Source organism: Nerophis ophidion, linkage group LG21, assembly GCF_033978795.1.
Source record: "Nerophis ophidion isolate RoL-2023_Sa linkage group LG21, RoL_Noph_v1.0, whole genome shotgun sequence".
Taxonomy (NCBI): domain Eukaryota; kingdom Metazoa; phylum Chordata; class Actinopteri; order Syngnathiformes; family Syngnathidae; genus Nerophis; species Nerophis ophidion.
In genome coordinates, this window is record NC_084631.1 from 45,392,487 (window position 1) to 45,405,831 (window position 13,345).

At 41.8% G+C, this 13,345-nt stretch overlaps 1 protein-coding gene across 1 annotated transcript in view; it reads left to right on the forward strand.

Annotated features, from left to right (window-relative positions):
- LOC133539514 (uncharacterized) overlaps positions 1-12,585 on the forward strand; it is a 14,510-nt gene extending 1,925 nt beyond the window's left edge. Inside the window, exons 2-4 of the mRNA XM_061881494.1 lie at positions 7,408-7,501; positions 11,532-11,619; positions 11,724-12,585. Of these exons, the coding sequence (XP_061737478.1) occupies positions 7,408-7,501; positions 11,532-11,619; positions 11,724-12,278 (737 nt within the window). The 3' untranslated portion in view covers positions 12,279-12,585. The remainder of the gene's footprint in view (positions 1-7,407; positions 7,502-11,531; positions 11,620-11,723) is intronic.
- Positions 12,586-13,345: the final 760 nt, after the last annotated feature.

The following is a 13,345-nucleotide window of genomic DNA, read 5'->3' on the forward strand; positions in this document are numbered from 1 at the left end:
TTTATAAACTCCTGCTGTGTAACATCACTTGTATGTTTATAAACAGCTGCTGTGTAACATCACTTGTATGTTTACAAACAGCTGCTGTGTAACATCACTTGTATGTTTATAAACAGCTGCTGTGTAACATCACTTGTATGTTTATAAACAGCTGCTTTGTAACATCACTTGTATGTTTAGAAACAGCTGCTGTGTAACATCACTTGTATGTTTATAAACAGCTGCTGTGTAACATCACTTGTATGTTTATAAACAGCTGCTGTGTAACATCACTTGTATGTTTATAAACAGCTGCTTTGTAACATCACTTGTATGTTTATAAACAGCTGCTGTGTAACATCACTTGTATGTTTATAAACAGCTGCTTTGTAACATCACTTGTATGTTTAGAAACAGCTGCTGTGTAACATCACTTGTATGTTTATAAACTGCTGCTGTGTAACATCACTTGTATGTTTATAAACAGCTGCTGTGTAACATCACTTGTATGTTTATAAACAGCTGCTGTGTAACATCACTTGTATGTTTATAAACAGCTGCTGTGTAACATCACTTGTATGTTTATAAACAGCTGCTTTGTAACATCACTTGTATGTTTATAAACAGCTGCTGTGTAACATCACTTGTATGTTTATAAACAGCTGCTTTGTAACATCACTTGTATGTTTATAAACAGCTGCTGTGTAACATCACTTGTATGTTTATAAACAGCTGCTGTGTAACATCACTTGTATGTTTATAAACAGCTGCTTTGTAACATCACTTGTATGTTTATAAACAGCTGCTTTGTAACATCACTTGTATGTTTAGAAACAGCTGCTGTGTAACATCACTTGTATGTTTATAAACTGCTGCTGTGTAACATCACTTGTATGTTTATAAACAGCTGCTGTGTAACATCACTTGTATGTTTATAAACTGCTGCTGTGTAACATCACTTGTATGTTTATAAACAGCTGCTGTGTAACATCACTTGTATGTTTATAAACAGCTGCTGTGTAACATCACTTGTATGTTTATAAACTGCTGCTTTGTAACATCACTTGTATGTTTATAAACAGCTGCTTTGTAACATCACTTGTATGTTTATAAACAGCTGCTGTGTAACATCACTTGTATGTTTATAAACAGCTGCTTTGTAACATCACTTGTATGTTTATAAACAGCTGCTTTGTAACATCACTTGTATGTTTAGAAACAGCTGCTGTGTAACATCACTTGTATGTTTATAAACTGCTGCTGTGTAACATCACTTGTATGTTTATAAACAGCTGCTGTGTAACATCACTTGTATGTTTATAAACAGCTGCTGTGTAACATCACTTGTATGTTTATAAACAGCTGCTGTGTAACTTCACTTGTATGTTTATAAACAGCTGCTTTGTAACATCACTTGTATGTTTAGAAACAGCTGCTGTGTAACATCACTTGTATGTTTATAAACAGCTGCTGTGTAACATCACTTGTATGTTTATAAACAGCTGCTGTGTAACATCACTTGTATGTTTATAAACAGCTGCTTTGTAACATCACTTGTATGTTTATAAACAGCTGCTGTGTAACATCACTTGTATGTTTATAAACAGCTGCTTTGTAACATCACTTGTATGTTTAGAAACAGCTGCTGTGTAACATCACTTGTATGTTTATAAACTGCTGCTGTGTAACATCACTTGTATGTTTATAAACAGCTGCTGTGTAACATCACTTGTATGTTTATAAACAGCTGCTGTGTAACATCACTTGTATGTTTATAAACAGCTGCTGTGTAACATCACTTGTATGTTTATAAACAGCTGCTTTGTAACATCACTTGTATGTTTAGAAACAGCTGCTGTGTAACATCACTTGTATGTTTATAAACAGCTGCTGTGTAACATCACTTGTATGTTTATAAACAGCTGCTGTGTAACATCACTTGTATGTTTATAAACAGCTGCTTTGTAACATCACTTGTATGTTTATAAACAGCTGCTTTGTAACATCACTTGTATGTTTATAAACAGCTGCTGTGTAACATCACTTGTATGTTTATAAACAGCTGCTTTGTAACATGACTTGTATGTTTAGAAACAGCTGCTGTGTAACATCACTTGTATGTTTATAAACAGCTGCTGTGTAACATCACTTGTATGTTTATAAACAGCTGCTGTGTAACATCACTTGTATGTTTATAAACAGCTGCTGTGTAACATCACTTGTATGTTTATAAACAGCTGCTGTGTAACATCACTTGTATGTTTATAAACAGCTGCTTTGTAACATCACTTGTATGTTTAGAAACAGCTGCTGTGTAACATCACTTGTATGTTTAGAAACAGCTGCTGTGTAACATCACTTGTATGTTTATAAACAGCTGCTTTGTAACATCACTTGTATGTTTAGAAACAGCTGCTGTGTAACATCACTTGTATGTTTATAAACTGCTGCTGTGTAACATCACTTGTATGTTTATAAACAGCTGCTGTGTAACATCACTTGTATGTTTATAAACAGCTGCTTTGTAACATCACTTGTATGTTTATAAACAGCTGCTGTGTAACATCACTTGTATGTTTATAAACAGCTGCTTTGTAACATCACTTGTATGTTTATAAACAGCTGCTTTGTAACATCACTTGTATGTTTAGAAACAGCTGCTGTGTAACATCACTTGTATGTTTATAAACTGCTGCTGTGTAACATCACTTGTATGTTTATAAACAGCTGCTGTGTAACATCACTTGTATGTTTATAAACAGCTGCTGTGTAACATCACTTGTATGTTTATAAACAGCTGCTGTGTAACTTCACTTGTATGTTTATAAACAGCTGCTTTGTAACATCACTTGTATGTTTAGAAACAGCTGCTGTGTAACATCACTTGTATGTTTATAAACAGCTGCTGTGTAACATCACTTGTATGTTTAGAAACAGCTGCTGTGTAACATCACTTGTATGTTTAGAAACAGCTGCTTTGTAACATCACTTGTATGTTTATAAACAGCTGCTGTGTAACATCACTTGTATGTTTATAAACAGCTGCTTTGTAACATCACTTGTATGTTTAGAAACAGCTGCTGTGTAACATCACTTGTATGTTTATAAACTGCTGCTGTGTAACATCACTTGTATGTTTATAAACAGCTGCTGTGTAACATCACTTGTATGTTTATAAACAGCTGCTGTGTAACATCACTTGTATGTTTATAAACAGCTGCTGTGTAACATCACTTGTATGTTTATAAACAGCTGCTTTGTAACATCACTTGTATGTTTAGAAACAGCTGCTGTGTAACATCACTTGTATGTTTATAAACAGCTGCTGTGTAACATCACTTGTATGTTTATAAACAGCTGCTGTGTAACATCACTTGTATGTTTATAAACAGCTGCTTTGTAACATCACTTGTATGTTTATAAACAGCTGCTTTGTAACATCACTTGTATGTTTATAAACAGCTGCTGTGTAACATCACTTGTATGTTTATAAACAGCTGCTTTGTAACATGACTTGTATGTTTAGAAACAGCTGCTGTGTAACATCACTTGTATGTTTATAAACAGCTGCTGTGTAACATCACTTGTATGTTTATAAACAGCTGCTGTGTAACATCACTTGTATGTTTATAAACAGCTGCTGTGTAACATCACTTGTATGTTTATAAACAGCTGCTGTGTAACATCACTTGTATGTTTATAAACAGCTGCTTTGTAACATCACTTGTATGTTTAGAAACAGCTGCTGTGTAACATCACTTGTATGTTTAGAAACAGCTGCTGTGTAATGGCAATGCGTGTATTAGTCGTGTAAACGACAGTTAAACAGCAGACTATTTACATCCATTGTTTACACCGGGTGTCCAACATGAGGCCTGAGGGCCACATCAGGCCCGCTAACAGGTTTAATCAAGGCCCGCAGGATGACTTTGCTAAGTATAACAAATACCCTTAAAATTTTTGACTGAAAGAAACAGCTGTTGTAAATGTGTCCACTGGATGTCGCTATGGCAATTCTTTATATCTTTGTAGATCAGGGGCGCCAAACTCAATACAGAGTGGGACAAATTGTCAAACTGAACAAAGCTGCGGGCCAAGGTTGAACAAGTTAACCTTTTAATTAGGGCTGGACGATATATCGACATACTCGATATATCGCGGGTTTGTCTCTGTGCCATCCGTCCATCCATCTTCTTCCGCTTATCAGAGGCTGGGTTGCGGGGGCAGCAGCCTAAGTAGGGAAGCCCAGACTTCCCTCTCCCCAGCCACTTCATCTGACTCTTCCCGGGGGATCCCGAGGCGTTCCCAGGCCAGCCTGGAGACATAGTCTTCCCTACGTGTCCTGGGTCTTGCCTATGGCCTCCTACCGGTTGGACGTGCCCTAAACACCTCCCTAGGGAGGCGTTCAGGTGGCATCCTGACCAGATGCCCGAACCACCTCATCTGGCTCCTCTCCATGTGGAGGAGCAGCAGCTTTACTTTGAGTTCCTCCCGGATGACAGAGCTTCTCACCCTATCTCTAAGGGAGAGACCCAAACTCATTTGGGCCGCTTGTACCCGTGATCTTATCCTTTCGGTCATGACCCAAAGCTCATGACCATAGGTGAGGATGGGAACGTAGCTCGACCGGTAAATTGAGAGCTTTGCCTTCCGGCTCAGCTCCTTCTTCACCACAGCGGATCGGTACAACGTCCGCATTACTGAAGACGCCGCACCGATCCGCCTGTCCATCTCACCATCCACTCTTCCCTCACTCGTGAACAAGACTCCTAGGTACTTGAACTCCTCCACTTGGGGCAGGGTCTCCTCCCCAACCCAGAGATGGCACTCCACCCTTTTCCGGGCGAGAACCATGGACTCGGACTTGGAGGTGCTGATTCTCATTCCGGTCGCTTCACACTCGGCTGTGAACCGATCCAGTGAGAGCTGAAGATCCCGGCCAGATGAAGCCATCAGGACCACATCCTCTGCAGAAAGCAGAGACCTGATCCTGCAGCCACCAAACAGGATCCCCTCAACGCTTTCACTGCGTCTAGAAATTTTGTCCATAAAAGTTCTGAACAGAATGGGTGACAAAGGACAGCCTTGGTGGAGTCCAACCCTCACTGGAAATGTGTTCGACTTACTGCCGGCAATGCGGACCAAGCTCTACACTGTGCATCTCTGTGCGATATAGACAATGACTATATCGTAAAATAAACCACATGATGTTAGTACATCAGTATAGGAAAATTATTAAATTACATAAATAACATACTGTAATTTGATTTTGATATCATTTTTTTATCTTGATAGATTGAACATTAACACCAATGTGTTCACTGATGAACTTTATCACATAATTTATTCAGAAAGTACAAATAACGACAAATAAGGTATATATACTATTAACCGCAACAGGTAATTGTAAATCAAAATTAAATGTATCTATATTGTCTATCCATACAAGTCATACCAAAGACTATAAAAATGGAAGCCATTACCTCCCCACTTGGCACTCAGCATCAAGGGTTGGAATTGGGGGTTAAATCACCCAAATTATTCCTGGTGCCCAATGCTTTCCTCACCTCCCTGGGGGTGGAACAAGGGGATGAGTCAAATGCAGAGATTAATTTTGCCACACTTTGTGTGTGTGAGACTATCAGTGGTACTTTAAGTTTTAACTTTATTTTTAAACAAAGCAAACAATCTGAAGTTGGCTTTATTTTTAAATTATCATGCCGTGATTTTACCAATGTAGCCCATTTGGGAGTAGATTTTTCTCAACGTTGCCCCTGATCTAAAATGAGTTTGACACCGCTGACCTAGAGATGTCCAATGAGGACTTTTTTGCCTATATCCAATATTCCGATATTGTCCAACTCTGAATTACCGATTCCGATATCAACCGATATATACAGTCGTGGAATGAATACATTGTTATGCCTCATTTAGTTGTGATGCCCCGCTGGATGCATTAAACAATGTAACAAGGTTTTCCAAAATAAATCAACTCAAGATATGGAAAAAAATGCCAACATGGCACTGCCATATTTATTATTGAAGTCACAAAGTGCATTATTTTTTTTAACATGCCTCAAAACAGCAGCTTGGAATTTGGGACATGCTCTCCCTGCGAGAGCATGAGGAGGTTGAGGTGGGCCGGGTTGGGGGTAGCAGTGGATGTATATAGTAGCGTCCCGGAAGAGTTAGTGCTGCAAGGGTTTCTGGGTATTTGTTCTGTTGTGTTTATGTTGTGTTACGGTGTGGATGGTCTGCCGTTTCTTTTCTTTTCTTCTATGTCCCACTCTCCCGTGTGGAGGGGGTCTGGTCCGATCCGGTGGCCATGTACTGCTCGCCTGTGTATCGGCTGGGGACATCTCTGCGCTGCTGGTCCGCCTACGCTTGGGATGGTTTCCTGCTGGCTCCGCTGTGAACGGGACTCTCGCTGCTGTGTCTTGGATCCTCTTTGGACTGGACTCTCGCGACTGTGTTGTATCCATTGTGGATTGAACTTTCACAGTATCATGTTAGATCCGCTCGACATCCATTGCTTTCCTCCTCTCTAAGGTTCTCATAGTCATCATTGTCACCGACGTCCCACTGGGTCATTATTGTCACCGATGTCCCACTGGGTGTGAGTTTTCCTACCGAGGATGTCGTGGTGGTTTGTGCAGCCCTTTGAGACACTAGTGATTTAGGGCTATATAAGTAAACATTGATTGATTGATTGATTGATTGATTGATTGACGAAATGTGTTTGTCATTCTTGTTTGTTGTGGGTTCACAGTGTGGCGCCTATTTGTAACTGTGTTAAAGTTGTTTATACGGCCACCCTCAGTGTGACCTGTATGGCTGTTGACCAAGTATGCGTTGCATTCACTTGTGTGTGTGAAAAGCCGTAGATATTATGTGATTGGACCGGCACGCAAAGGAAGTGCCTTTAAGGTAAATTGGCGCTCTGTACTTCTCCCTACGTTGGTGTACCACTCCGTACAGCGGCGTTCTAAAAAGTCATACATTTTACTTTTTGAAACCAATACTGATAATTTACGATATTACATTTTAAAGCATTTATTGGCCGATAACATCGGCAGTCCAATATTAACGGACACTTCTAATAAATAATGACAAATAAATGATTAGAAAAACAACTATGATGTAGTACATTTTCAGAATGCGCTTTATTTTTAAACATAACAATCTGAAGTTGTCTTTGTTTTTAAGTTATCGTGCCGTGATTTGACCCGGCCCATTTGGGAGTAGATTTTTCTCCATGTGTTCTCATCTAAAATGAGTTTGAAACCCCTGCTTTACACACTTATACTGGAAAATCTGTACTTAGCAATGAACATGTACTCATGACACAATTGTTTGTAAAAAAAAAAAAAAAAAAAAAAAATGATATATACATGTTTCTCATTCGGATATGTATTTATTATGTTTCAGGGCACGATGAGGACACCCGGTCTCTTATTTTGTGGAGGACCGCCAACGCCTCCTTGTTCACAGGGAGACGTCATGCTGCTGTCAATGGATATGAGTGAGTACACGCATACATCTGTCTTTGTGGTACTTCTATACAGCTAAACACACCCTCATGTTGACTAGGGATACCAGGGTTACACATTTACACTGCACAGTTATTCATTTCGCAACAAAAAGTATATACAATCACAGACATTCCTTAGACTGTAAGGAATGTCTGTGATTGTATATATTGTCTATACCACAGTGTATACCGGCGTGCCGTGGGAGATTATGTCATTTTACCTGTTTGGGTTAAAAATATTTTTTGCCAACCAGTAATTCTAGTCTGCAAATGATGTGTTGTTGTTGAGAGTCGGTGCTGTGTAGAGCTGGGCAGAGTAACCCTGTAATACTCTTCCATATCAGTAGGTGGCAGCTGCTAGCTAATTGCTTTATAGATGTCGGGAACAGGTCATGTGAGACGACGATGGTTAGTCTTGATAACAATATGCAGGCAACAGCGGGAGGCAGGGTGCAGGTAAAAATAAACAAAAGGTGCCCCTAAGAAAAGGCATTGAAGCTTAGGGAAGAACGAAATTACAACAAAACTGGTTACAGTCTGGTGTGCCGTGGGAGATGATCTAATTTCACCTAAATATTATTTGTAAACAAATAATTATAGTCTGCAAATGTGTTGTTGTTGTTGTGTGTCGGTGGTGCAGAGAGCTAATACTCTTCCATATCAGTAGGTGGCAGCCGGTAGCTAACTGCGTTATAGATGTCAGAAACAGCAGGAGGCAGGGTGCAGGTAAAATGGTATCTAATGCTTAAAACAAAAATAAAAGGTGAGTGCCCTCTAAGAAAAGGCATTGAAGCTTAGGGAAGATTATGTAGAACGAAGCGAAAAACGGAAAGTAAACAAAAACAGAATGCTGGACGACAGCAAAGACTTACTGTGGAGCCAAGACAATGTAGATCCGAACATGACACGACAATCAACAATGTCCCCACAAAGAAGGATAAAAACAAGCGAAATATTGTTGATTGCTAAAACAAAGTAGATGCAGGAAATATCACTCAAAGGACGACATGAAACTGCTACAGGAAAATACCTAAAAAAAGAGAAAAAGCCACCAAAATAGGAGCACAAGACAAGAAGTAAAAGACTACACACAGGAGAACAGCAACAAAGTCCAAATAAGTCAGGGTGTGATGTGACAGGTGGTGACAGTACACCTACTTTGAGACAAGAGCTCCAGTCATGCATGCTTGCTTATGCTTTAAAGTCATATCCAACAATTGCAGGAACCAATTTTTATTATCCACTGAGTTTCAGTTTTGAATGATTTCTGCTGGTGGTGTGCATCTGCATTTTTTCAATGAAAACAATGTGCCTTGGCTCAAAAAAGGTTGAAAAGCACTGCCTTGCTGATGTGTTATTACTCTGGGAAGTGACAGTGATCGAACATGACATAATAACTAGAGGTGGGCAAAATGATTGATATTAAAAAGCGTAAGGATTAGAAGGTGGACGATACTGAATCGATAGACGATTAGTATGTATGTAAAATAAAGTATTAGACAGTTTTAAAGTTAAAGTAGCAATGATTGTCACACACACACTAGGTGTGGTGACATTTGTCCTCTGCATTTGACCCATCACCCTTGATCACCCCCTGGGAGGTGAAGGGAGCAGTGAGCAGCAGCGGTGCCGCGCCCGGGAATGATTTATGGTGATTTAACCCCCAATTCCAAGCCTTGATGCTGAGTCCCAAGCAGGGAGGTAATGGCTCCCATTTTTATAGTCTTTGGTATGACTCGGCCGGGGTTTGAACTCACAACCTACATATCTCAGGGCGGACACTAACCACTAGGGCACTGAGTAGGTTAACTGTGGCATTAAAGCAAATGTTTTCTAAACGTTAGATGTAGGTTTGATTCTACCTAACCATGTTATTGTAAGCAGCTTAGAAGAGACAATGAGCAAGTAGATCATAAGTCATACAGAGCAGCTGCTGGCTGGCATACTGTAGATGTCAATGACTAGATAGCCACCGGGGGAAAAGTATTTGAACATTCTCTGCTTTAAGAAGGTAGAAAACAATAAATGAAGGATGCTTGCTCACCAACTAGGTGTGTTTGTTTTCTTTCACTGGCTAGGCTACTTCAGTTCTCACTTATCAAGTCTTCCATGTTTGTACAAACCCCAGAAGCAGTGAAGTTGTCACAACCAATCAATGTTTATTTATATAGCCCTAAATCACAAGTGTCTCAAAGGGCTGCACAAGCCACAACCTTGTGTAAATGGTAAATAAAATCAGAATACAATGATTTGCAAATCCTTTTCAGTTTAAGTATATTCAATTGAATAGACTGCAAAGACGAGATATTTAATGTTTGAACTGGTAAACGTTATTTTTGACAAATATTAACTCATTTGGAATTAATGCCTGTAACAAGTTTCAAAAATAACTGGCACAAGTGGCATAAAAGACTGAGTAATTTGAGGAATGCTCATCAAACACTTATTTGGAACATCCCACGGGTGAACGGGCTAATTTGGAACAGATGGGTGCCATGATAGGGTATTAAAGCATCTTCCATGAAATGCTCAGTCGTTCACAGACAAGAATGGGGCGAGGGTCACCATTTTGTCAACAAATGCGTGAGAACAGTTTCAGAAACTCAATTCTCAACTGGCTATGGCAAGGAATTTAGAGATTTCACCATCTGCGGTCCGTAGTATCATCAAAAGGTTCAGAGAATCTGGAGAAATCACTGCACGTAAGCAATTATATTACGAACCTTCCATCCCTTAGGCATCAAAAAGCAACATCAGTGTGTAAAGGATATCACCACATGGGCTCAGGAACACTTCAGAAAACCACTGTCAGTAACTACAGTTGGTTGCTACATCTGTAAGTGCAGGTTAATACTATAATATGTAAAGACAAAGCCATTTATCAACAACACCCAGAAATGCCGCCGGCTTCTCCGGGCCCGAGCTCATCTAAGATGGACTGATGCAAAGTGGAAAAGTGTTCTGTGGTCTGACGAGTCCACATTTCAAATAGTTTTTGGAAACTGTGGACGTCGTGTCCTCCGGAACAAAGAGGAAAAGAACCATCCGGACTGTTCTAGGTGCAAAGTTGAAAAGCCAGCATCTGTGATGGTATGGGGGTGTATTAGTGGCCAAGGCACCATTAATGCTGCAAGGTACATACAGGTTTTGGAGCAACATGTGTTGCCGTCCAAGCAACATTATCATGGACGCCCCTGCTTATTTCAGTAAGACAATGCCAAGCCACTTGTTACAACAGCGTGGCTTCATAGTAAACTAGACTGGCCTGCCTGTAGTCCAGACCTGTCTCCCATCCAAAATGTGTGATGCATTATGAAGCCTAAAATACCACAATGTAGACCCCGGACTGTTGAACAACTTAAGCTGTACATCAAGCAAGAATGGGGAAGAATTCCACCTGAAAAGCTTCAAAAATGTGTCTCCTCAGTTCCCAAACCTTTACTGAGTGTTGTTAAAAGGAAAGGCCATGTAACACACTGGTAAAAATGCCTCTGACAACTTTTTTGCAATGTGTTGCTGCCATTAAATTCTAAAAACAAGTTTCTCAGTGTGAACATGAAGTATCTTGTCTTTGCAGTCTATTCAATTGAATATAAGTTGAAAAGGATTAGCTAATCATTGAATTCTCTTTTTATTTACCATTTACACAAGATGCCAACTTGACTGGTTTTGGGCTTTGTAGGTAAATGCTGTGCTCACGTCAAACACAATTAATGCTCTTTTGACCTGCTTTACCTACATTGTCCACAAGATGGCAGCAAATCTGCAGGAAACATTTTATTTAAAAGAAATTAATAAAAAAAGCACTGGCCAGATTCCTTTAAGTCTTGTTGCTGATGGGCCAAACTTGGCCTGCGTGCCGTACTTTGGACTATCCAGGATAAAGATAACACAGCAGCATGATATTTGTTTCTGGCGAGTACACGGCTTTGTCATGTGACCTTTTAATGGCGGTGCCTAGTCAACATGGTGGGATTAGAAGTGGTGTCACCAGACCCTAACCCAGTTTTGTTGGGAGCAGGATGTACATCGCCAGTCGGGGTCTGGAGGGCAGGGTGACCCCGACCTTCTTAAAGAAGAAGTGGGAGAACCTGAAGCATCAGTATAAGGTGGACTATTTATTTTCAACTTTACACAAGTCCCGGGTAAATAGTTGTATTCACGAGAGAAGTCTGAGGTGTAAACCCGTGTTCTCCTGCTCTTCCTGTCGTAGGCGCACAAGTACTCCAAACCTGGGGTCGGCATGGATGGCAGTGAGACCCCCGCCACGTCCTGGAAGTGGTACAATCTGATGGACGAGGCCATCGGGGGCCGGTTGTCCATGACCCCGCCCATCTTCATCGCCTCATGCTCCCAGGACTCCATGGCGGGCGAAGCCCCGCCCATGCCCGCCCCGGAACGCTACGAGGCCGCAGGGTCCGTCCCGAAGAGGCGGCGGGTGGACCTGGGGGACATGCTGAAGGAGAGCATGGACAAGGACGAGCGCTTCGAGCTGGAACTGAGGGAGATGGAAGCCAGGGCCATAGAGCGGGAGGAGGCCAGGGCGAGGGAGGCGGCGGAGAGGGAGGAGCGGCGCCACCGCGAGGCCGTGGAGCGCGAAGAGACGAGGCACCGCGAGGCCGTGGAGCGCGAGGAGAGGCGGCACCGCGACGCCGTGGAGAGGGAGGAACGCTTCTTTAGAGAGATGAGAGAGAGAGACGATAGGAGAGACTCGGCTGCCAGAGAGGAGCGCTTCTTGGCCATCTTGGAAGCTCTGATCCAGAAATAACTCTTTCAGTAAAACCTTCTGTATCACATCAATCATCTCATGAATTATTCATCACACCACTGACTGAGAGGGGGGGCGTCTACTACATGTCTTTTTTTACGCTGCTTGCCTTTTAATCCCAAGTGTTTTGAGGCTGTCGCTTGGCAAGTCAAAGTTGAAGCTCCTTTCTAGGAGCCAGGACCATAATAGAGCCAGCACCCTTGGGATCCTTCACAAAGCTTCTCCCTGTCATTCCTGGGCTATTGAATGTTTTTCTTCTGGACGTTTTGTGGATAATCTGTGAAAATAAACTTGTGTAAAATGTCAATGAGGGACTGTCCCAACCCCGGAGTTGTGTGTCATCCACAGAATGACATCTACTTCTTCTTGTAATCAGAAAATATTTTCAGTATTTTAAGATGGAATTTTCCCCCGACCAGGGTACGCCCTGGACAAGTCGCCACCTCATCACCTGCTGGGATAGGATCCAGCGACCCCAAAAGGGACAAGCGGTAGGAAATGGATGGATGTTTCCACTGTCATCTGCAGTCTCCTTCAGAAGGGTCACATGACCACCACCAGGTAAAACCTCCATCTCATGTACCGAAAATATGGTCTGAAAAAGTACAGAAAATAACATGCCGACATTCACTAAATGTTCTGTTTTAACCCCTTCATCCTTGTGGCGCCCTCTAGAGGAGGACCATCTCAACCATCCTTGTGGCGCCCTCTAGAGGAGGACCATCTCAACCATCCTTGTGGCGCCCTCTAGAGCAGGACCATCTCAACCATCCTTGTGGCGCCCTCTAGAGCAGGACCATCTCAACCATCCTTGTGGCGCCCTCTAGAGGAGGACCATCTCAACCATCCTTGTGGCGCCCTCTAGAGCAGGACCATCTCAACCATCCTTGTGGCGCCCTCTAGAGCAGGACCATCTCAACCATCCTTGTGGCGCCCTCTAGAGCAGGACCATCTCAACCATCCTTGTGGCGCCCCCTAGAGCAGGACCATCTCAACCATCCTTGTGGCGCCCTCTAGAGCAGGACCATCTCAACCATCCTTGTGGCGCCCCCTAGAGCAGGACCATC